Raw genomic sequence first — 22,045 nt, forward strand, 5'->3', positions numbered from 1 at the left:
ACAGCACAAAAGGTCATTTGTCCCATCATGTCTGCACTGGCTCTCAGCAAGAGCAGCTTGGCTATTCCTACCCCCTACCTTTTTTCCTTGGCCCTGCAAATTTTTTGATCTCAAATTAATCATCCAATTATCTTTCCAATAGATTGTGGTGGAAGCAGATTCATTCTCAAACAGTGCATTCCAGATCCTGTCTACTTGCTGTTTTAAAAAAAAAACTGTTTTTCTTTATGTTGCTGTTGTTTATTTATGTTTCTGCCCTCTGTAATGCCTTAACATCCTTGCTGAAGTGTGGTGCCCAGAATTGGACATGTTACTCCAGTTGAGGCTTAACCAGTGTTTTACACAGGTTCATTACAGTATCTTCATTTTTGGATTCTATGCCCCTAATTATAAAACTCGTGCACACTTGATGAACCACTTTGGCAACCTTCCTTGCTTCTTTAATGCTAGGTGTATATATGCCCCTGTGTCCCCCTTTATAATTGTAATTTATTTTATGTTGCCTGTCATCCTTCTCACCAAATGAACCACTTCACAATTCTCTGCATTAAATTTCGTCTGCCATCTGGCTGCTCTTACCACCAGTCTATCTCTGTCCTCCTAGATTTGTCACCGTTCTCCTTGCAGTTCACAATACTTCAACAGACCCCTAGGGAATTCTGCTGTAAGCTGCTCCAGTCCCAAAAAACAACCATTCTCCATGACTCTTCCCTGTCACTCAGCCAATTTTGTATTCATGCTGCCATTGTCCTTTTTATTCCATAGGCTCTAACTTTGCTGTGTAACAGACAGGAGTGGGGTTCATGTAAATAGCACTAATTTCTCCCCTCACCACCTGCACATAGACAGAAGTGTGTTTTGATTTTCTCCCCCCTTATAAGCAGTGGCATATTTCTCAACCCCTTGGTTTTGTCATGATCTATTTCTATTAGTAATGCCACAGCAAACTTGAGATGAGGTGAATTCAAAGCTTTATTCAAAATGTGGGAGGACGGTCGCAACATTGACTCCCACGCATTCATAGACTAAAAGATTGATAGAGAGATCAAAGATTTAGAGCGCAGAGACCACAGGGAAACAAAATAATGTTTCACATGGGTTCCAAAGTCCAGAATTTAAGTCTGATGGGTACTCCTTCATGGAGGTCTGAGAGCTGAAAACTGATGTTGGTTCATTGACTTTACCTGTGGTGTTAACTTTCCACGATGAGATAGGCATGCAGTGATGATTCAGTCTTGTAGGCAATGGTACAGGCTTTCCAGTAGAGACAGTGTAGATGGGACCAAGTGTCCAATCTGGGCCAGAGTTCCTTGACTGTGATCCTTCTAGTCGGATGGTAAAGTGGCAGACTGACTTTGCAATACACCAAGGAGATATTATGGTTCCACAAATTGGAGGTCCGAGGTCCTTTCTTAGCAGATGAGTCAACTCCTGTTGACCAGCCTGGGTTATGAAATGCAGATGGCCTTTGTATAGCTCTCTTTGAATTTAGTCTGTGTAGCCCACAATGTGTCGTTAGTGGCTCTTCAGAGATAATGAGGCGTGAGTTTCTCCGATACCGCTAGGTAGCTCTTTTTGTTCAAGGGTCACAGACAGACATAGGTTCAAAAACAAAAATAGCTGGATAAACTCAGCGGGTCTGACAGCATCTGTGAAGAGGGACACAGTTGACGTTTCGAGTCTGGATGATGAAGGGTCATCCAGACTCGAAACGTCAACTGTGTCCCTCTTCACAGATGCTGTCAGACCTGCTGAGTTTTTCCAGTTATTTTTGTTTTTGTTCTGGATTTCCAGCGTCCGCAGTGTTTTGCTTTTTTCTTTTAGACATGGGTCCAGCCTTGTTAGACCTTTGTCCATTTTTAAATTTTGAAGGAAGTTGAAGGGCCAAGAGTTGCAGGTATTCGACATCTGCTTTATTCTTATCCACACTGCAGGTATAGCTGGTATAGATGTAGCTGGTTGTCTTATTTTCTTGATATTTTTGCACTGCAATCTGGGTGAACTTTTATTTATTTTTATTTATACTCACCCTCTTGTGTGCGCCACATTTCTTGCTAAACTTATAAAGCTTAACATTTCCTCATATATCTTTTCAGTTGGCTTAGGTCGCACAGGTGTAGGATTTGTCATTCAATCTGATTTGGCAGGCAAGTTTGACTCACTTTCCAAGGGTATCAGGAATTAGAGTCATGGTACTTTGAATAATTATTGCTAGAAACCAGTATGCAACACTCGTCTGTGTCTACACACCTCATTGTCACACAGATTAGATCAAAAAAGCATTCTATGACAATCTCAGCAGGGGTGGGGTGGGGTTGGGGGTGCGGAGACTGCACAGCTTCAGATGGTCCCAAAGTCAACAGAACGACATCTGTCCTCTCAGCAGACAGCAGTCCACTTCTAATGAATGGGTATGAGTTTCTCTCTCTTTGGGCAGAGCACTTTAACAATCTCCTGAGCCAAGAATCCACTGAATGCGATGACTGTAATGAATCAGTTGTATAGCATGGGGTTCTGGCCCTCTGTCCATCTCAAGCCCAAGTCACCAAGGCCAGAAAGTAACTGTCTGTGAGTAAGCTCCTGGGAGCCGATGGCATTCTACCTGATGTTTTCTCATACGTAGGAGCTCACGTGGTTAGGAAAATCACGAACCATTTGTCGTTAATCTGGAACCAGAGTACCATGCCCCACAATGAAAAGGATGCTACCATTACTCAACTGTACAAAAGGAAGGCAACCAAGCCCACCTGTACCAATAATCGTTGTGTTTCATTTCTTGCCAACGTGAGAGAAATTCTTTGAAGTGTTATTCTCCACAGGGTTGGTGTACCCAGGATCAGTGTGGCTTTCATGCTGTTTGTATCAACAGTCAATGTGATCTTTGCGGTGCATCAAATTTAAGAAAAGCCCTGTGAATAGGACAAGAGCCCCTACATTGTGTTTGTTGACCTGTGACCAGGGCCTTGTACCTTCACAGTTTACTGTGCCAGTGTGCAGTACTGTACAGATATGCTGCTGCTGCTTGCAACTACTCCTACCAGGAGATATGTTGTCATAATGCTGTAGAAATATTGCTGCCCTGAAAAAATGATCAGGATCATCTGCTCACTTCATGAAAGCATGATGGCCAGTGTGATGCTGAATGGTGCTTCTTGCAAGGTGTCACGTACTTGGTATCAAGAGCATGTTTATCAGGGCTCAGCTTTACTGGGGGATGTGGTTTGCATGGCAGATTCCACATACCTAAGGCAGTATTCTACAGCTAGCTGAGCGTGGAAACCCACACCTTGGAACGTCCCAACTTCGATACAAAAGCATTATGAAAGCCGATCTCGGAACCTATAATTTGGCCCCCACTCATAGAAAAGAAATTAACCCTGGATGGATAAACCAAGCTCAGCAGTTGAGAACGGAATCAGGTCCCTACAGGATAAGCCAGTGCCTCCACCAGCCTTGCAACAGTGACTTAATATGTTATATTTGCAATTGGACCTGCAAACTAAGATTTGGCGAAACATCACATAGGAGACAATACCAAACCAGATGATGAACAGCTGGTCTTCTTGCTTTACACTCATCTGCTGAAGCGGTGAGAGAATTCATCAGACATCATCATAATTGAATATAGTATATGATGTGATCGAATAAGTACAGTGTAAAGGATTCTGTTGCGATCTCTGTGTGGGAACCATAAACCAAAATGACCAAATCTACTGAATAACCCTTAAAATGAAGGAATTACCAACAAGATTTCACTTTTTGTAATTTATGCTTTAACATGAATCAGAACCAAGATAAATTAAAGACGAATCAATCGGCAAATGATAATCCAAGTAAAAAGTTAAATTACACTTCAGTCCACACAATGAAGGTAGGCGTTAAAGAACTGCAAGTACCTGCATCACTTGCTGCAGACATGGCACTACGTGTAGTTCGAAGGAATTCCCTCCATAAACCTACATGCCTCTCCGCTTCACACTCCCCCTCTTCAACATTCTCCTTGAAGTTTGCCTCTTTGACCTAGCTTTTCGTCAACTGTCTTAATAACTCAGTGTGAAATCTTTGTTTGATTAATACTTCTGTGAAGCTCCTTGAAAGGTTCTACCATGTTGAAATCGCTACATAAAGGTTGTTGCTAATGCTGCTTGAATTTTAAGATGATGTCCCCTTGTTCTTGAATTTTTCCCCCTTCCCCCACCAGACCTATGTTCAGAGATAAATTTCGAATGCTCTCAACATTTTAAGTATCTCAGTCAGATTATCTTTTAAACTTCAGTACTCAAGGGAATACAAGCTAAGTCCATGCAAGCTGGGTCCTCAATTTGTAGCACTGAAATGGTTCTGGTAAAACTAAACTGCAATCCTTCCAAAGCAAGCAAACTTTCCCTGTGGCACAGTGCCCAAAATGTAGTATAGTCAACTCCTGTCATTAGCAGGGGTTCCATTCCTGTGAAATCCCATGAAAGGTGAAATTGTGAACTTGCACATGCTCAGTGCACACTTTCTACATGGGAAAGGTGAGAGTTTAATTTTTTAACTAGCGGATGAGTGAACTTTTCGGGCCGCGAACTGCAGTTTGGTGTACATACACATGCATACCAGTAAACAAATTCGCAAAAGAGGGGGTGACGAATGACGGGAGTTGGCTATACTCTAGTTGTGGGTCTGATGCGGGGGTCTGGTACAGGATTCTATAGAACTGAAGCACAGTACTCTTGAGATGAAGGCCAATATTTCATTAGCTCTTCAAATTATTTTTTTCTACCTGTCCATTCATTTTGGTTTTGTTCTGTACAAGGGGATGTCCCTAAGTCCTCGTCCATGGTTTCTAGCTTATCCCCATTTAGTAACTACTTGTCATCTATCTTTCTGAGACCTTGCACTTCACCATGTTGAATTCGATCTGCCCACTCATTTCATCTATCGCTGTACCATTGCAGTTTTCTTCTTCCATCTACCTTATTTATTATGCCACTTAACTTTGTCATCAGCAAACTTGAAGATACGGCTTAAGGCATGCATAATACAGTTGAAAGCTGAATCTGTACTACAGATCCTTGTGGGACACCAAAGTCATACCCTGTCAATTGGAATACGTGCCCATTATCTTGGCCTTTGTTTCATGCCTTTTAGCCAATTTCTTACGCATGTCAAAAGATTGCCTCCAAATCCATGCACCTCCCATTTTTCCTTGCACTCTCTTGTGTGATATCTTAGCAAATATCTCTGCAAGTTCATATTATGTTTATTTGTTCGTAAGTTGTGGGAGTTGCTGTTAAGACCAGCATTTATTGCCAATCCCTCATTACTTTTGAGAAGGTGCTGGTGAACCACTGCTATATTCTGTATGGTGTAGGTCATCTCATAGGACATTTAGGAAGGGATCCAGGATTTTGGCCAAGACAAATGAAGGAATGACGATATATTTCAAAGTCAGGGTGGTGTGTAACTTGGAGGAGACCCTGGAGGTGGTGATGTTCCCATGCGCCTGGTGTCCATGCCCTTCGAGGTGGCGTAAGCTATGGGTTTAGGAGGTGCTATTGAAGAGGTCCTGGTGAGTTGTTGCACTGGTGGATAGGATGTTAGTCAAGCAGCTGCTTGATCTTGAATGTTGTTGAGATTGTTGAATGTTGTTGCAGCTGTATTCATCCAGGCTTGTGGATTGTATTCCATTGCACTGTTGATTTGTGCATTGTCGATGGCTGAAAGTCTTTCGAAGATCAGGAAGTGAGTCACTCGCTGCAAAACATCCAACCTCTGATCTATTCCTGTAACCACAGTATTAATGTGGCTGGTCCACCAATGTTCCCTGGCCAATGGTGACCCCCAGCATATTGATGGTGGTGAATGACAATGTTGATGCCATTAAATGTGGAGGGCGTTATGCTCCGACTTGTTGGCGATAGTTGTTGATATGAATGTTACTTGCTACTTAAAAGCCCAAGCCTAAATGTTGTCCAGGTCTTGTAGTATTTGGGCATGACCTCTTCGTTATCTGAGGAGTTGTGAATAGTGTGCAATCATCAGTGAGATCCCATTTGAAGGAAGGAAGATCATTGATGCTTCAGCCAAACATGGAGGGCTTTGCACACAGCCCCGAGTAACTCACACAACAGTGTCCTGGGACTGAAATGATGGGTCTCCAACAACCACAATCATCCATTGTGCGTGAGGTATGACACCAACCACTGGAGAGTTTTCTCCCTGATGCCCATTGTCTTCAATTTTGCCACTGTTCGTTGATGTCTCACTTGGTCAACTGCTTCTTTGATGTCAAAGCCTCTGGAATTCCACCCTTGTCCCTGTTCGGACAAAGGCTGAAATGAGGCCTGGAGCCATGTTGTCCTGGGGAAGCCCAAACTGAGCATTGAGCAGCTAATTACTGAGCAAGTGCTACCGGTGCGATGTTGATGTCATTTCTCAATACTTTGATAGATAGTAGTCTGATGGGATTGGCTTTTTGGATTGACCAGATTGGATTTGCCCTGGGATTTTTTTAGATAGGGCATATCTTGACAATTTTGCATTCGGCCAGGTAGATACCAGGCTTGGCTAGAGGCGGGATGTTTTTAGAACCTGTAGCCTTTGTTTTATCCAGTGAACTCAGCCATTTCTCCATATCATGTGGAGTGAATCAAATTGGCTGAAGGCTTGTGATGGTGACAAATTCAGGAAAAGGACAAGACGGATCATCCACTTGGCACCTCTGGCTGAAGAGGTTGCAAATGCTTCAAGCTTACCTTTTGCATGCAGATACTGGGCTCTAACTCGAACGAGCATGGGGAACCACCTCTTCCCCAATAGTTAGTTAATTGTCTACCAGGATTTGAGAGTTTTGTTCTAATTTGTTGGTTGTAGGATTACTTAATGGTCTGGAGCATGCTGCTTCTGCTGTTGAAAATGCATAGAGTCCTGAGAGTTGTAGCTTACTACCTTTTTAGGTATGCCTGGTGCTGCTCTTGGCATGCTCTCCTACACTCTCCCATTGAACCAGGGTTCATTCCTAGCTCGGTGATAGTGGTAAAGTGATGGATATGCATGCCAGGCCATGAGGTTGCAAATTGTGGTGATTGCAGTCCTGCTGTTGTTGATGGCCCCTGGGTCATTGTCAAGAAAGTATAATAATTTTCATAATGTTTTTCTGGTTTATTGTGAAGTCGGTTTATGGGGATAGGTAAATTGGGTCTGTGTGTGATTTAATTACATTTGGGGTCAAGTAGACTCGAGCTTTAACTCGTCAAAAGAAGCTAGGTGCTTGAAATCGCCATGAGTAAACATGGATGTTGGCTTAACATGTAAGGTGTGAAGGGAACTTGCATTTTTTAGATAGATGAAAGGAGATTTGGATTTTGAAGGGATTTTAGTCTGTTTACAACTAGCCAGATACCTGAAATATGATGTTGTTGCTGCTGTTTTCATATGGTCACCCAATTCGCAAAATCAAATGTCTCAATGGTGGTGCCTTTTCTCCTCGAGTTGGGGACTCCCTTGCAGAGTGCCACTTGCCCTATGGTACTTGGCATATCAGTAAATCTATTTTAGAGCATTACTTTGATATCAAAATTGCACTGGTCAAGTCAAAGGATGCATAAATTCAGTTTGATCTGAGCATTGTTTCGTCCCTTGCTCATACTGTTGTAGCACCACCAGACTTTTGAACTTCCTCTCCTGCCACCTTAGTGGCTGCTTCTGTGCACCTGTGCCCTTTACTTGATATTCCTATCTCAATCTCGTGCATAGAGGTGAAGAGGTGATCTAAGTGAGGTGCTTAAGATGATTAAAGGATTTGATACATTGGATAGAGAGAAATTATTTCCTCTGATTTGGGGAGCCCAGAACAAGTAAACATTAAACTTACAATTAAAGCCACGCAGTTTGGGGGTGATATCGAGAAGCACTTACTCTCATAAAGGCTGGCGGAAATTTGCATAACTGGTCCAAAAAGCTGTTGACCCTTGGTCAATTGAAAATTCAAAACTGAGATTGATAGATTTTTGTCTGACAAGGGAATTATGGATAATGGAACCAAGGTGAGTAAATTGAGTTAGCATAAAGATCAAACATGTCTCAATTGAATGATGGAACAGCATGGAGGGGGTGATTGACTTACTCCTGTTGCTGTGGCATTTTTAATGTTAGCTTATTCCTGTTCAGACTCCCATGTCAATGTCAACTGCCTAAGTAGACTCATCACCTGATCATCTGGAGCTGTGTCTTTTGCTTTCAAATTTGAATAAAAAATTTAAAGCACACTTATCACCATTTTGTTGCTGTAATGAGAATATTTTCATTGTCATGTGGCCAACAGAAGCAGAGTCAGACACATACTCATTCTGGAACCAATCTCTGTTTGTAGAATTCATTTAGAAAGCCAGGTTTGAAATTCTCCTCAATTCTTGGAGGCCTAATTCCTCACTGTTCCCTCACTGCTGACAGACACTAGTGAGCCCAACCTCAGATTTACCCTCCCAGTGTGCTAAATTTTAGCAATGCTAGTTCAAGTAATCCTCCGCCTTCTTTTGTATGTTGCTAAACTATCATGCTCCATGAAACTTCAGACAAGCACAGAGCCACCCTTAAATGTAGATAACTGCAAAGCCCTAAGCTAGTACCTCAGCTTTGTCCCCTTACACCCACACCGTGATGAATTTCAAGCTCAGCATGACATTGAGCTTATCTTGTATTGTCTGCACCTCTGTGCTCACTTATTTTGCCAGAAATCCTCCCCACCCCGCCATACCCTGCTGTCAGCAGACTTTCACTCAACTCTACAATTCTCCCTCTGGTCTCTTGCCGGTCTTGATCTCTTCATTGAGAACTGTTGGCATGGCAATGGCTGTTTTAATTTCTCTGCTCCCCTCACTTCTAACTTACCCCCCTTTGAATTTGTTGCACTCTGCTCTCTCAGGTCTAACTCTGACGCCTTTATGAAAACTGATGACGAGGCTGGTGCTGTTGTTGTCTGGTGTACCAACTTCTTCTATTTTGCAGATGCTGAGCACCTCCTGGGACCATGACCCCACAACCGAAACATCAAACCATTGTTTCCACGACTGTCACTGACCTCATCTCCACTGGAGATCTTCCCTCTGCAGCTTCCCACCCAATAAGTCCCCCGATCCCGTACAGCCTGCTTTGACCTGTTTCCCAAAATCCACTTGAGTCCTGAAGAAGAGTCATATTGGGCTCGAAACATTAACTCTGTTTCTTTCTCCACAGTTGCTTCTAGACATGATGAGTCTGTTTTTATACCACAGACAGGACTGTCCTGGTAGACCCAACTTTTCAACCTGTTTCTGCCACACTGAACTTATTTTTTATTATCTTGGCTCTATTTCTTTTTCTTCTTGTCCATTCTGTTCCCATCTAGATCCATGATTTTTGTCACTGTCATTTCAACAATTTCCAGTTTCCTGGACCTAACCACTGCCTCTTTCACTGAATGTCCAATCTCGATGCATCTCCATCGCCCACCAGAACAGTCTGAGGGCTCTCCCCTTTTCCCTTAAACAGGCCCAACCAGTCCACATCAACTACCATCTTCCTCTACTTGGCTGAACTTGTTCTCTTGTGTCTATGACATCTTTGTCAATCTCTCCTTAGCCCCCACCTGTTGCTGACCTGCTTTGCCTGCTCCACTCCCTTTAAACAGTATAAATTCCGTCACATCTACTTTGGCTCTGAAGAAGGGTAATATGGGCTCGAAACATTAACTCTGTTTCTCTCTCCACAGATGCTGTCAGACTTGCTGAATTTTTTCAGCATTTTCTGTTTTTATTTTAGATTTCAAGCATCTGTCATATTTTGCTTTTTTCTCATTTAACTTGCCTCACTTCTTCCAAGTCAAAGGTGGTGTTATGGGTACCTGTGTGGGCCTTGGTTATGTCTGTATTTTTGTGGGACATGTGGAGCATTCCTTGTTTCGGTCCTACTCTGGGCACTTCCCAACTATACACTGATGACTGTATTGGTGCAGTTTCCCGCTCTTAACCGCGAACTGGATAACTTATTCAACTTTGTTTTCGATTTCCACCCTTCTCTCACCTTCACAATGTCCATCTCTGACTCTTACCTTCGCTTCCTTGACTTGTTTGTTTCCATTTCTATTCTGTCTACTAATATTCACTATATGCCCAACAACATCACAGCTACAACTAACAGACTTCCTTGCACCCTTCCTCCTGAGTGGACTCCATTCAATTCTCCCATTTCATCGTCCTTTTGCATCTATTCTGATCAGTTTCACAGCAGTGCATCTGATAGGTCTTCCTTTTTCCTCAGCTAAGAATCTCATTCCCCCCTGCACTATGGTTGACAGGTCAGACAGAGTTGAGCACCATATGTCCTGCACTTCTGCCCTCACCCCATTCCCTCCCTCCAGAATAGAGGTAGAGTTCCCCTTGTCCTCACTTGTCATCCCACGAGCCTCCATATTCAAAAGAAAACCCTCGGTTATTAACACCACCTCCAGCATGATGCCATCACCAAATGCCTCACCCCCATCCCTGCCACCCCCACCACCCAGCATTTCAAGGGACCTTTCCCTTTGTAACAACCTTGTCCCCCTTCTCATGGCACGTTCGTATGCAACCGCAGGAGGTATAACACCTGCACTTCTACCTCCTCTTTCCTCCCTGTCCAAGAACACCTTCCAGGTGATTTACTAGGACTTTTTCAATTTGGTATACTGTATTTGCTATCGCAATGTGATCTCCTCTGCATTGGGGAGGCCAAATGCAGATTGAGTGACTGCTTTGTGGAACACCGCCACGCAGTCTGCAAGCATGACCCCCTAGCTTCTGGTTGCTTGCCATTTTATTTCACCACATTGCTCTCATGCTCATATTTCTGTCTTCAGCCTGCTGCAATGTTCCAGTGAAGCTCAATGCAAGCTCGAGGAACAGCAGCTTATCTCCTGATTCGGCACTTTACAGCCTTCTTGACTCAATATTGAATTCAACAATTTCAGAACATGAACTCTGTTCCCCATTTTGATTTTTTTTTTGCCATGTGTTGGTCTGAACCTTGTTTGTCATGTTTTTGCTTTCAAACAGAGCTATTCATTACTCTGCCATTCACACTTGGTCTGGACAAATGGTTTCTTTTCAACAACAATTACCACTCCGTTTACCTTTTCATGGCATCTTTGTCATTTAATTTTCCCTACACTCTACCCTATCCCAGACCTTGCCTTTTGTTTTCTCCCAGCCTTTAATGGCATAAAACCCATCACATTTCTACATTTCTGAAGAAGAGTCATATTGGGCTCAAAACATTAACTCTGTTTGTCTCTCCACAGATGCTGCCAGACCTGAGTATTTTTAGCTTTTTCTGTTTTTATTTCCAATTTCCAACACCTGTAGTATTTTGCTTGCATTTCCTTAACAAATACCAGATTTTTACTGCAAGTTTGTGTCACTTGCATGCCATCTTGTTTTATTGTCAGTTTAAAAATAGCAAGGTTTCAAATAAAGTTAAAAGAATTTTATATAAAAGAGCATTTATTTGCAATGTTGACAGAAACTGGACAGAGATGTTGAGTTCAATGTCCAAAGCACCAATAGAAATGCCAGAGAAAGGTTAATAAAATGGAATTTGAGTTGTTCAATCACCATAAATCAATGGCCCAAATATTATCTTTACTGTGGCATAAAGATCCTTATTTTTCAGAAACAAAAAAAATACCCAGTTGTGTCACCCTCATCACCCTAGTCAACACTTGAAGAACCAAGCACCATTTCAGCAGCCATCAGTACTTGCAACAGTTATTTCCCAACTTTTCACAATTTTTTGTTTGTCTGTTTTGTCAGTTGAAATTGTGATTTAAGATCTCAAATTCTTGGGTTTTGCTTAACATCAACTGTGAAAGCACAAACCAAAACAAGAAAAATAATGCACAATTAGTAACATCTGCAAAGATTGTTTACTCATGCATGCTTTATTTTCTCCAGTGGTACCAGCACTTGTAGATCGTTTAGGCGATACCAAAGATCAAGTCAGAGAGCAAGCACAGAATGTTCTTGTCCGAATAATGGATCAGGCTGTTTCACCCCAGGTATGTTTGGTTTTTGCGTTTCCAACTGTACTGGACTGACTTGTGTCATCTACGATCAGTTATTCCTTAAACATTGGGGTAGTATCTTTGTGTTTTCAATTTCTGAAATGTTTTTACTTTCAGGTAACAATGGCCTAGAATTATTGTGGCCTTTCAGTCTCTCTTAGAATTCTGAAATACTTTTTCTTCTGTCAACAAGCAGTCTGTTGCTGTACAGTGAGAAGTTCTGAGGTTATGCAGGTCACCTCTGATAGTTTTACAACAGGTCTTAATGGAACAAAATCTTCCTTGTGACATATCCATAATTGGTCCAAATCGTTGTCCTGGTAATTGGTGAACTACTCGTGAACCATATCTTTCTGGGCATCTAGTCCTGCAAGACAAAACATTCTTCTGTGATGTTCACAAATTTTCCTTCCATTTTTCTCTATCCTGAAAAATGTGTCTTGTTCTGCATTGTAGTATCACAGTTAGTTTTTCTTTGGTACCTTGCATAAGTAGTTTTGCTTAATGTAACCTGGACAGGTATTTCACCATGCAGTTAATTAATGCTTAGTGAACACCAGGAGATCTACTTTTCAGCTAGTGTTGTCTGCTCCCCAGTTCATTTTTCCCTCCTTTTTTGAGGCTAGTCTGAGCAGTCAAAGGCGTGTGACCCTGTGAAGGAATCCTTGGTATGTTAGTTACAATATTAAAATTGATACTTATTATATGCAATGTATATTTTTTTTCTTCATTCATGGCATGTGGGCATTGCTGGCTGGGCCAGCATTTATTGCCCACCCCTAATTGCCCTTGAGAAGATGGTGGTGAGCTGCCTTCTTGAACTGCTGTCGTTCATGTGGTGTAGGTACAACCACAGTGCTGTTAGGAGGAGTTCGAGGATTTTAACCCAGTGACAATGAGGGAGTGGCGATCAAGTCCCAAGTCAGGATGGTGAGTGGCTTGCAGGGAACTTCCAGGTGGTGGTGTTCCCATGAGTCTGCTGCCCTTGTCCTTCAAGATGGTAGTGGTCATGGTTTTGGAAGGTGCTGCCTAACGATACTTGGTGAGTTCCTGCAGGGCATCTTGTAGCTGGTACACATGGCTGTGACGATATTTCAGTGGTGGAGGGTGTGAATGTTTGTGGATGGGATGCCAATCAAGTGGGTTGCTTTATCCTGGATGGTATCAAGCTTCTTGGGTGGTGTTGGAGCTGTACTGATGCAGGCAAGTGGAGAGTATACCAACAGACTCCTGATTTGTGCCTTGTAGATTGTGGGCAGGCTTTGGAGTGTCAGGAGGTGAGGTGCCCACTGCAGGATTTCTAGCCTCTGACCTGCTCTTGTAGCCACGGTATTTGTATGGCTAGCCCAGTTCAGTATCTGTTCCATGGTAACCCCTTCAAGATGTTGGTAGTGGGAGATTCAGCAATGGTAATGCCATTGAATGTCAAGGGATGATGGTTAGATTCTTTCTTGTTGGAGATGGCCATTGCCTAGCACTTGTGTGGCACAAATGTTAGCTGCTACTTGTCAGCCCAAGCCTTGATGTTGTCCAGGACTTGCTGTATATGGGGTATGGTTGCATTTCATTGTCTCATTGACTAGATTGTATAGAATATTGCCCAGACATGTGTTTCCTAATTCTAGAACTTGTATTGGAAGTAGTGGATATATAATAATTGCTCAGATCTTCCAGTCTCCAGATCATCAGAGATCGCATTTACCCCCTCAAGATGCATTTCGGGACCCTATAGAAGTCCAGATGCAATGACTCCATGGGAATCGCCTGTGAAGTTTTAACTTCTGATGGGCAATTCCCCTGCTCCCCAAGACCCTCTGGCAAAAGTCTCCGACTCCTCAGACAGCCCTGCCTTATTACCTGGATAGCTGTCCAGGAAATGTTAGACAGAAAAATCTAGTCTAACTCCTGGGTAACTATACAACTGACACTCCTACACACCAACCATCCGCACCCACCCACTTATCCACTTGGCTCACCCACCTACACGCTCGCCTAATCTCTCATATAGTCCTACATGGAGAATCTTGAGGACTTTTAAACACTTGGAAGTGACCTATAGTTGACACATACAGCTAGTGCTGTAAAAAGGGAATGTGGCTTCTGTGCAGATTTTCTTCACTGCTCTCTGATGATTCCTGCCCTCAGGGAGTTCTGCAGGATCCTCCATTGGAAGTTGAGCCTTTTCAACATTTGCAGGTAAGTGGGTAGGTTTTTGCCTGATTAGATTTGGGCGTGGATTTGGACTCTGATTGCAAGATTTGGGCTAAGACCTCATAATACAGCTATACCCTGTTTTTAAGTAGCCCAGAATAGAGCAGTTTCTTTATTGAGTAACTGTCTACATTGTTACCAGCTGGGTGAATTGGTGGTGGGGCTGTTTCTCCATTCTCTAGAACTTTTGATTTGGATTTTGGTTTTTTTTCCACCCCACCAACCCTGGAACATGCTTCTCATATCGGTGACCAAGAATATGTTCTTCTGTATCTGTGCCGAGGGCTCTGCTTGTTCCAAGGCAGCGGTGGCATCTTGGGTTGGGAACGCTTCTCAGATATTTAAATGGGAAAACTTGCTTCGATATAAGGAATTTTGATGTCAGTGGTGGCTTCCAGCAACGTATCTACTCCTTAAAATGGGTATTCCTGTACTTGGGTTTAAGGACAAAGGAGGCAAATGACAATATGCATAAGCTCAACATGGATCACTTTATATAAGCCATCTGGAAGGAAGCCAGGATAAGTCAGCTGCAGAGTTTTTGTACATGTCAACCATAGATCACCTGTATTGACTGGCCTGTGTTCAATGGATGCCTAATCCAGATGTTTGTCATGGTGGGTAGTATATTGCCAGAGAGTGTGCATGCTTATATTTTGGAGTATGTTCTCATCTTTGAGGGCACACCTGATAGTTGTGATGTTTGGATGTGATTCTAAACAACGACAACATGCATTTATTTATACAGGACCTTTAATGTAAGGAAATACACAAAGGTGCTTCACATGGGTGTGAGCAAACAAAATTTGAGACTAACTTGGTCAAAGTGGTAGGTTTTAAGGAGAGTGTTAAAGGAGGAAAGTGAGGCAGAGAGGAGGCCAAGTGAGAGAGTAATTCCAGAGCTTAGGCTTGAGGCGCCTGAAGGCACAGCCACTCATGATGGAGCAATTTAAAATCAGGCATACAGAAGAGGCCAGAATTGGAGGAGTGCAGAGATCTTGGCCAGCTGTGGGGCTGGAGGAGGTTAGAGAAAGGAGGTAGGGAGGGGTGAAGCTGTGGAGTGATTTGAAAACAAGGGTGAGAATTTTAAAATTGAGGCATTGCCTGCCGGATGCCATTGTTGGTCAGTGACCACAGGTGCAATGGATGAGCAGAGCATGTTATGAGTTAAGCAGCAGAGTTTTGGATAAAACGAGATGTGACTTTATTGAAGCATTTAAGATCCTGAGGGGACTTGATAGGGTAGATACCAACAGGATGTTTGCAATTGTTTGGGGAACGAGAACTTGAGGTCGCAGTTTTAAGAATAAGAATTCTCCCTTTTAAGAGAATTTTTGTTTCCTGAGGGTCATTAGTATCTGGAATTCTCTACCCAGAAAGCAGTGGAGGCTGGTCATTGAATTTACTCAGGGCAACGTTAGAGATTTTTGATCGACAAGGGAGTCGAGGGTTATGGGGGCAGATAGGAAAGTGGAGTTGAGACCACAGCCTGATCAATAAGGTCATGGCTGAATGGCAGAGTATGCTCAAAGGGCTGAATAGCCAACTCCTGCACCTAAATCCTATGTTCTTATAAGCTGAAGTTTATTTAGGGTAGAAGATGGGAGGCCAGTCAGGAAATCATTGGAATAGTGTCCAGAGGTAACAGAGGTATGCATAAGGGCCTTTGCAGCAGAAGAGCTGAGGCAGGTTTGGCAGCTAAACAGCCATTCCTTGGGGATAGAGAGATGAGGAAGGTCAAAGGTTAAGCATTTATCATCCTCCATTTAAGACAAATTTTGTGAAGTCACATGCATGAGTGTGAAATGAGAAATATGTTCAAGTTAATGACAGCTTTATTATGAGTCATGTTAGAAATTAAACCTTAAACTGTTGGCATATATTAACTTTATTTCTTTGAAGTGTTGGTAAGTTTACCTATCAGAAGATAGGGACACACATGAGGGTAGATACGAGTTCATTTTTATCACAACAAGGGTATTTCATTGTTATCTCCCCACCCAATTCCAGCTCATCCTATCATAAAATCAGATGTTGGGTAGCAAAGGTAAACTGATTGTCAATGGTTATAGGGTGCTTATAGGAGAGGCTGGTGGTGCTGAATCCAGAACACTTGAGAGCCAAGTAGTGTGGATGCAGGAAATATGAAATAAAAACAGAAAACACTGGAGATATTCAGGTCTGACAACATAATTTTAACATTTCAAGTCAATGATCCTTTGTCAGAACTGAGGTTACGCAGATGTAACAGTTTTTGAGCAACCCAGGAAAAGGCAGGAAGGAGAGGAAAGAATAGAACACAAGGCAGCAAAGATTAAATGTCAGAAGGGGCAAAAGTACAAGGCAATATGAGATGATCTCATATTGTCTCATGACAAGTGAAGGAACAACATTTGTCTAAAGGAGGCATAAATGTAAAAAACAGAATTATCACTATTTGCTACCATTACAAAGAGAAAATAGAGTAGGGGGTTATGATCAAGAATTGTAGAACCCATTGAGTCCTTAAAACTTTTAATTTCTGACTTGAAAGATAAGGTGCTGTTTCCCGAGCTTAAGTTGAGATTCATTGTGTTATGACCAGGTGAGAAGGAGTGAATTGGCTCCCCACTATTCAAACTCCTCGATTGGTCACAACAAAGGTTTAAGTTTCTTTTTCATGAGGATATGCCCTTTCCAAATCAGATGTGTTTAACTATTTATGCAGAGCTAATCAAACAAATTTTTCTTGAGTAAAAGAAGGCAAATTTATTACCACTAAACTCGAGCAGGGGGTAAAAAAGGTAAAAATGTGATATGTGTGTCTCTCTCTCTCACACATACACATATACACACACGCACACACACACACACACACACACACCAGAAATAAGGTGAGGGTGGGGGTTAGAGTCCAATTTTTAAAAAAAGTTGAAAGAATATACAGTTAAGGTCCCTTTGATTTTCCTTGAGGCATAAATTTTAAATGTTGCGGCTGATTTGGGTTAGCTGGTTTCTTGGATGCGGTCAGATGTAGATGATGTTGCAATGATTACAAGACCTTGGTTTGCTGGTAGGTCTCTGATAGCTGACTGCTTGAACCAGGTGACACACTCTTTTTCCAAAAGAGAGAGGGAGAGCCTCTTTCAGCCTGTTTCCTCTGCTGAAGTCTGCCTTGACACTCCATGTCACATGCAATCTTTTTGCAGTAGTCTGCTGTACATACACAATGGGTGAAGTGTAAGGGATTTTGGATGGATCTGCCTCTGACATCCATTGTTTTAATATCCAGCACTTTGCTTTTTAAGTCTCTTGCTTAGACAGTGACAAGCTTCAATGGGATAGGACAGGTCCCTCTCTTCACACTTGTTTGCTTTTTCACCTTTACTTTGGAAGGTGGCCTTGCATTTTTAAGTACTTCTTCCTGTCTCATTTCAAACTGCAGAATTTCCAGTCAATTGAAAGTTGAAAAGACATATTTTCAAAAATAAAGGGGCATAGCCTTGTGACAATTGCAGTAGTCCAGGAGAACAGTTAAGATCAGATTGGGAGTCAAGTGGAAAATTGCAATAACAGGTGACCAGATTCTTGGGAGCATGCTTGTGGACTGAACAGAGGTATTCTGCAATGTGTTGTATTTAATGTTTGTGAGAAGTGTTTTGGCACTGTGCCTTTAATTTTAAGATAAAATGTGACTTGTCCTGAAGCCTGGATGGTTTAATTGTTTGAGATTAAAGAGGGCCCAGGTTATTTTACAGAGAATAAGGTGCAAGGTGTTTATGCTTCCAGACAATGGCAGCAGCCTGTGTACTAACAGTGAATAGACTGTGAGTCTCCAAGCTCCCAGTAAAGTGTTGAGAATGCTGGGTTGCTTTAAACTGTCCATTTTCATTCCAAAGTGAAAGAAAGTTGAGCTTTCAAGGATAGTTAATCAGCATTTCTATCTGAATACAAGACCCATGTGATTTACGTTACCAAGGAAATGTCCTTTGAAAGGGGAAGGATTTCTAAGATATCCCTGAAAACACAGACAGTTAAACTGCCAGGGCCCGGGGCTGAGAGAGATCAGCTGGAGTCTGAAAGTCTGTACAGTTCACTTCACTGCAATGCATGTGGAAGCTCGAGCTTGGTTTAAAAAGGCCAATTTCGTGAGGAATTAAAGTGAGGTTAGAAGATTTGCCTAGTTTGCGTGAGAGGGAGAATCTCCAGTCATATTATTGCTGTGAAGAATAGTTCTGGTGTTAAATTTGCAGGCCGAAAAAGTATAAGAACAGAAGTCAACCCTTGGGAGTTAAGAATCACTTTAGACTGATTTCAGGAGAATTGAATATCTTAAAGGACAGTGCAACATATATCTGTGAAGTGTGTTTTTTTGTTTGTGCTAAAAAATAAAAAAAAGTGGTATTTCATTTCTGTATTTGTAAGTATAAGTTGCCTCCCAAGTATTTGATGAAGTGTTTTTGAGTGTTTTGTTGCAGTAAATGTGTTTAAAACATGAAATATTTCCTTCTTATGCTTTCAGTTATTAACTGGAAGCTCAAATTTCTTTTTAAAAGTTTTGCGTCTCTCTGGGGATCATAGCAAAAGTGATCACTGAATCTGAGTTTGATCTTCCCAATATAATGAAGATTATATCATGAAAAACTGTAATGTTTGAGGTGGCTTCTGTAACATTACAATGAATTTTCTTTTCAGTATGTCTGGGAACGATTAACTTCAGGGTTTAAACACAAGAACTTTAGGACACGTGAAGGAGTCTGTCTGTGCCTCATCACTACACTGAATATGTAAGTCAGAAGTACTTGTTTCATTTATGTGACTTGTTAATAGAACATGTTTGACTTATTTCAAGTGTTTTACAGTGTTAGGACAGTTCACGGTCTGCTTCCCTAATAAATATTATGTTGAATGTCAGCAGAGATTTTCAGGTAGAGCTCTTCACATTTAAAAATGGAATACCCAATTTATGCGCGCTTTCACAGCGGCTTTTTTATCCAGGAGAAATTTTTCACTGCTAAGTATGACCAAAATCATCAGTTTCAGTGGCACCTTGATTTTGAGCATTTGAAGCAAGCAACTTCATGTTTATTTTGTTAATAAATACAGTAACCCATCTGTGAGGAAGTAATCTGTGGTGAATTTGCCCTACACTTATTCAATCTGTTGATTATTGTATTGCAAAATTTAAGCTGCTACCTGCTCATCTCTTCCTTTTATATTTCAAGATTACAAGTTTTTTTTAATGTGGATTAGTTTAATTTGAGACAGTTCTGAGGAATAGACAAAAGTGAACTGTTCATAATTACTGAAAGTAAAGTTTCTTGAAATTATATGCATATGATTACAATACTTTGGGTTGAAATGCATGCCAGCTTTACCTACTTGCATTGTAATGGTCCTGTTGCAGTTTCCCTCCTGAGATGGATTGGAGCAGAGATAGATAATGTGCTGTGTGTATTTAGTTTTTTTCCAAAAAATTGCAATGCGATTCATTGAAATAAATCTCATCTTTTTCTGCAGTTATGGAGCACAACCGTTAACATTAAGCAAAATAGTACCCCACATATGCAACCTACTCGGAGATCCAAACAGCCAGGTATGTTTATGATTTCTCAACAGTTCACAGCATCAAACAAAATGAATGCGGTGGCTTAAATCTGCATTGTGATAAAATTCTTTTACTGTTCTGTAACAATTTCTGGTACACCATTGTTTGAAGTCTTCTGTAAGATGATTTGCTTGAAACTGTACTTGTATGTTGACACCAACGGTTGTGTTAAAAAGAGTGATCTGTTTTGTGCAACAAAGTAAGTTGCTTAAGTTTCGTAAATTGTATGCCCATTAACATTAACTAGACTATTTCAGATTTAGTTCATGAAATAAATTGATTTAAAGAAGAATGATCATTAGCAAAATACCTTTGAGCAAATGGTTTTGGTACACTTTTTAAATTATTGATTGAGGATGCAATTTCTAATTAATGGTGTTATTACTCTGCCATAATTTCAGCTGACTCATAAGTACATATACTAACGAACAAATTAACACAGTTCATTTGCCTGGACAGACACACAACCTGCACTAGTACATCATCAGTACCTAGTGCAACTTGCATTAGGCACTGATGATGCACTATATCTTGCCTTAAATGTGATTAAACATCTCAACACTTGAGCCTTATCAAACTCCATATGACACTGGGTCACATGAGATAACAGAACGGGTGCTTGGTCACAGAGATAGGTTTGAAGGAGGGCCTTGAAAGAGGAGAGAGAGATAGAGATGTTTATGGAAGGAATTCTAGAGCTAAGGGTCTAGGCAGCTTAAGGCCCGGCTGCCTCTGATTGACTAAGATCTAGGATATGCAAAGGCCAAGAATTGGAGGAATGCAGAGATCCAAGTGTCGCAGGGCTTGAGGATGTTACAGATTTGTAAACTGATGCATCAAGTTTATGTGCAGATTGGCCACACAAGTGGTAAATGAAATAAATGAGTTATGTACTGCTTTGTAGTGCTGGTTGAGGTCTAACTACTGGCCTGGACACCAGGAGAACTCGCTGCTCTCGTTTGAAATAGTGTTTTGGGGTTTATTACATCCACTTGAACAGAATGATGCAATTTCTGTTTAATGTCCAGTCATAAAAGATGACACTGTCAATAATCCAGCACTTGGTTGGCGCGACAATAAAGCGTCAACCTTGGTAGTGTCCTCAGCCCACAGACTGGAACTTGAACCCAAAACCATCTGATGCTGGAAAGAAACTGAGTCAAGCTGAAGTATTTCTTTTGCTGCTGTATTTTGCAGAATACTCCTTAAAATCACAATGGGGTTTCTGATTGTTTAATATTATTGACCTCACCCACAAATGAATGGTTTTATTGTTTTATTCCCAACAGCTTCTGAAACCTAGTTTTGATAATATAAAGCAGTATCAGAATGGGAAAGTTTGATCTGTAGGTTGCCAGTTTCAGTTTCACTGCTAGTTTCAGATGATGGTGTTTGCCTTCAGAAACTTGACATTTGAAAATTCATCCATTTGTTTTATTTGCCTTGTTGTGTGCTTCTGATAGTTGTTACTTAATCACAGAAATATTCTTCATTCTATTCATTTCATTAATACCTTTGTGACAAATGACCAGTAAAATAGTTTGAGAATGCATAATGCTTGCATTTGTTTTGCCACCTTTGTCGTTGCTGGACTGGTATTCTAGAGACCCAGGGTAATGCTCTGGGGACCTGGGTTTGAATCCCACCACGGCAGATGGTGAAATTCAAATTCAATAAAAAACTGGAATTAAAAGTCTGATGGTGACCATGAAACCATTGCCAATTGTCATAAAAACCCATCTGGTTCACTAATGCCTTTTTAGGGAAGGACATCTGCTGTCCTTAACTGGTCTGGCCTAAATGTGACTCCAGACCCGTAGCAATGTGATTGACTCTTAACTGCTCTGTGAACAAGGGTATTAGGGGATGGGCAATAAATGCTGGCCTAGCCAGCAATGCCCACATCCCATGAATGAATTTTAAAAATCGGTTAGTTTGCTTCTCATGGCATTGTATTCTATCTCCTGAGCAGATTCCATGTAGCAGCTGGCTCTCATTATCTCAATATAGCTATTATTTGTAGGTGTGTCCTGACATTGAGTATTAGTTAGCTTTTCAGCTCCCCCAGTATTACTGTCCAGCCTATTTTGTCCCTGGCAAATGTTTACACTGCATTTGCAGCAGAGGTTGCTTAATAACAATAAAAAAAATAATGAGATCTGACTTTAGTTTGCCCCTAACCAAGC

The 22,045-nt window shown here is 41.5% G+C and overlaps 1 protein-coding gene across 13 annotated transcripts in view; it reads left to right on the plus strand.

The window, feature by feature from the left end:
* clasp2 (cytoplasmic linker associated protein 2) overlaps positions 1-22,045 on the plus strand; it is a 557,389-nt gene that overhangs the window by 42,878 nt on the left and 492,466 nt on the right. For all 13 annotated transcript variants that reach the window (XM_041189359.1, XM_041189360.1, XM_041189361.1 and 10 more), the window contains exons 3-5: positions 11,952-12,055; positions 18,947-19,038; positions 19,772-19,847. In XM_041189359.1, the coding sequence (XP_041045293.1) occupies positions 11,952-12,055; positions 18,947-19,038; positions 19,772-19,847 (272 nt within the window). The remainder of the gene's footprint in view (positions 1-11,951; positions 12,056-18,946; positions 19,039-19,771; positions 19,848-22,045) is intronic.

This window comes from Carcharodon carcharias, chromosome 6 (assembly GCF_017639515.1).
Source record: "Carcharodon carcharias isolate sCarCar2 chromosome 6, sCarCar2.pri, whole genome shotgun sequence".
Lineage (NCBI taxonomy): Eukaryota > Metazoa > Chordata > Chondrichthyes > Lamniformes > Lamnidae > Carcharodon > Carcharodon carcharias.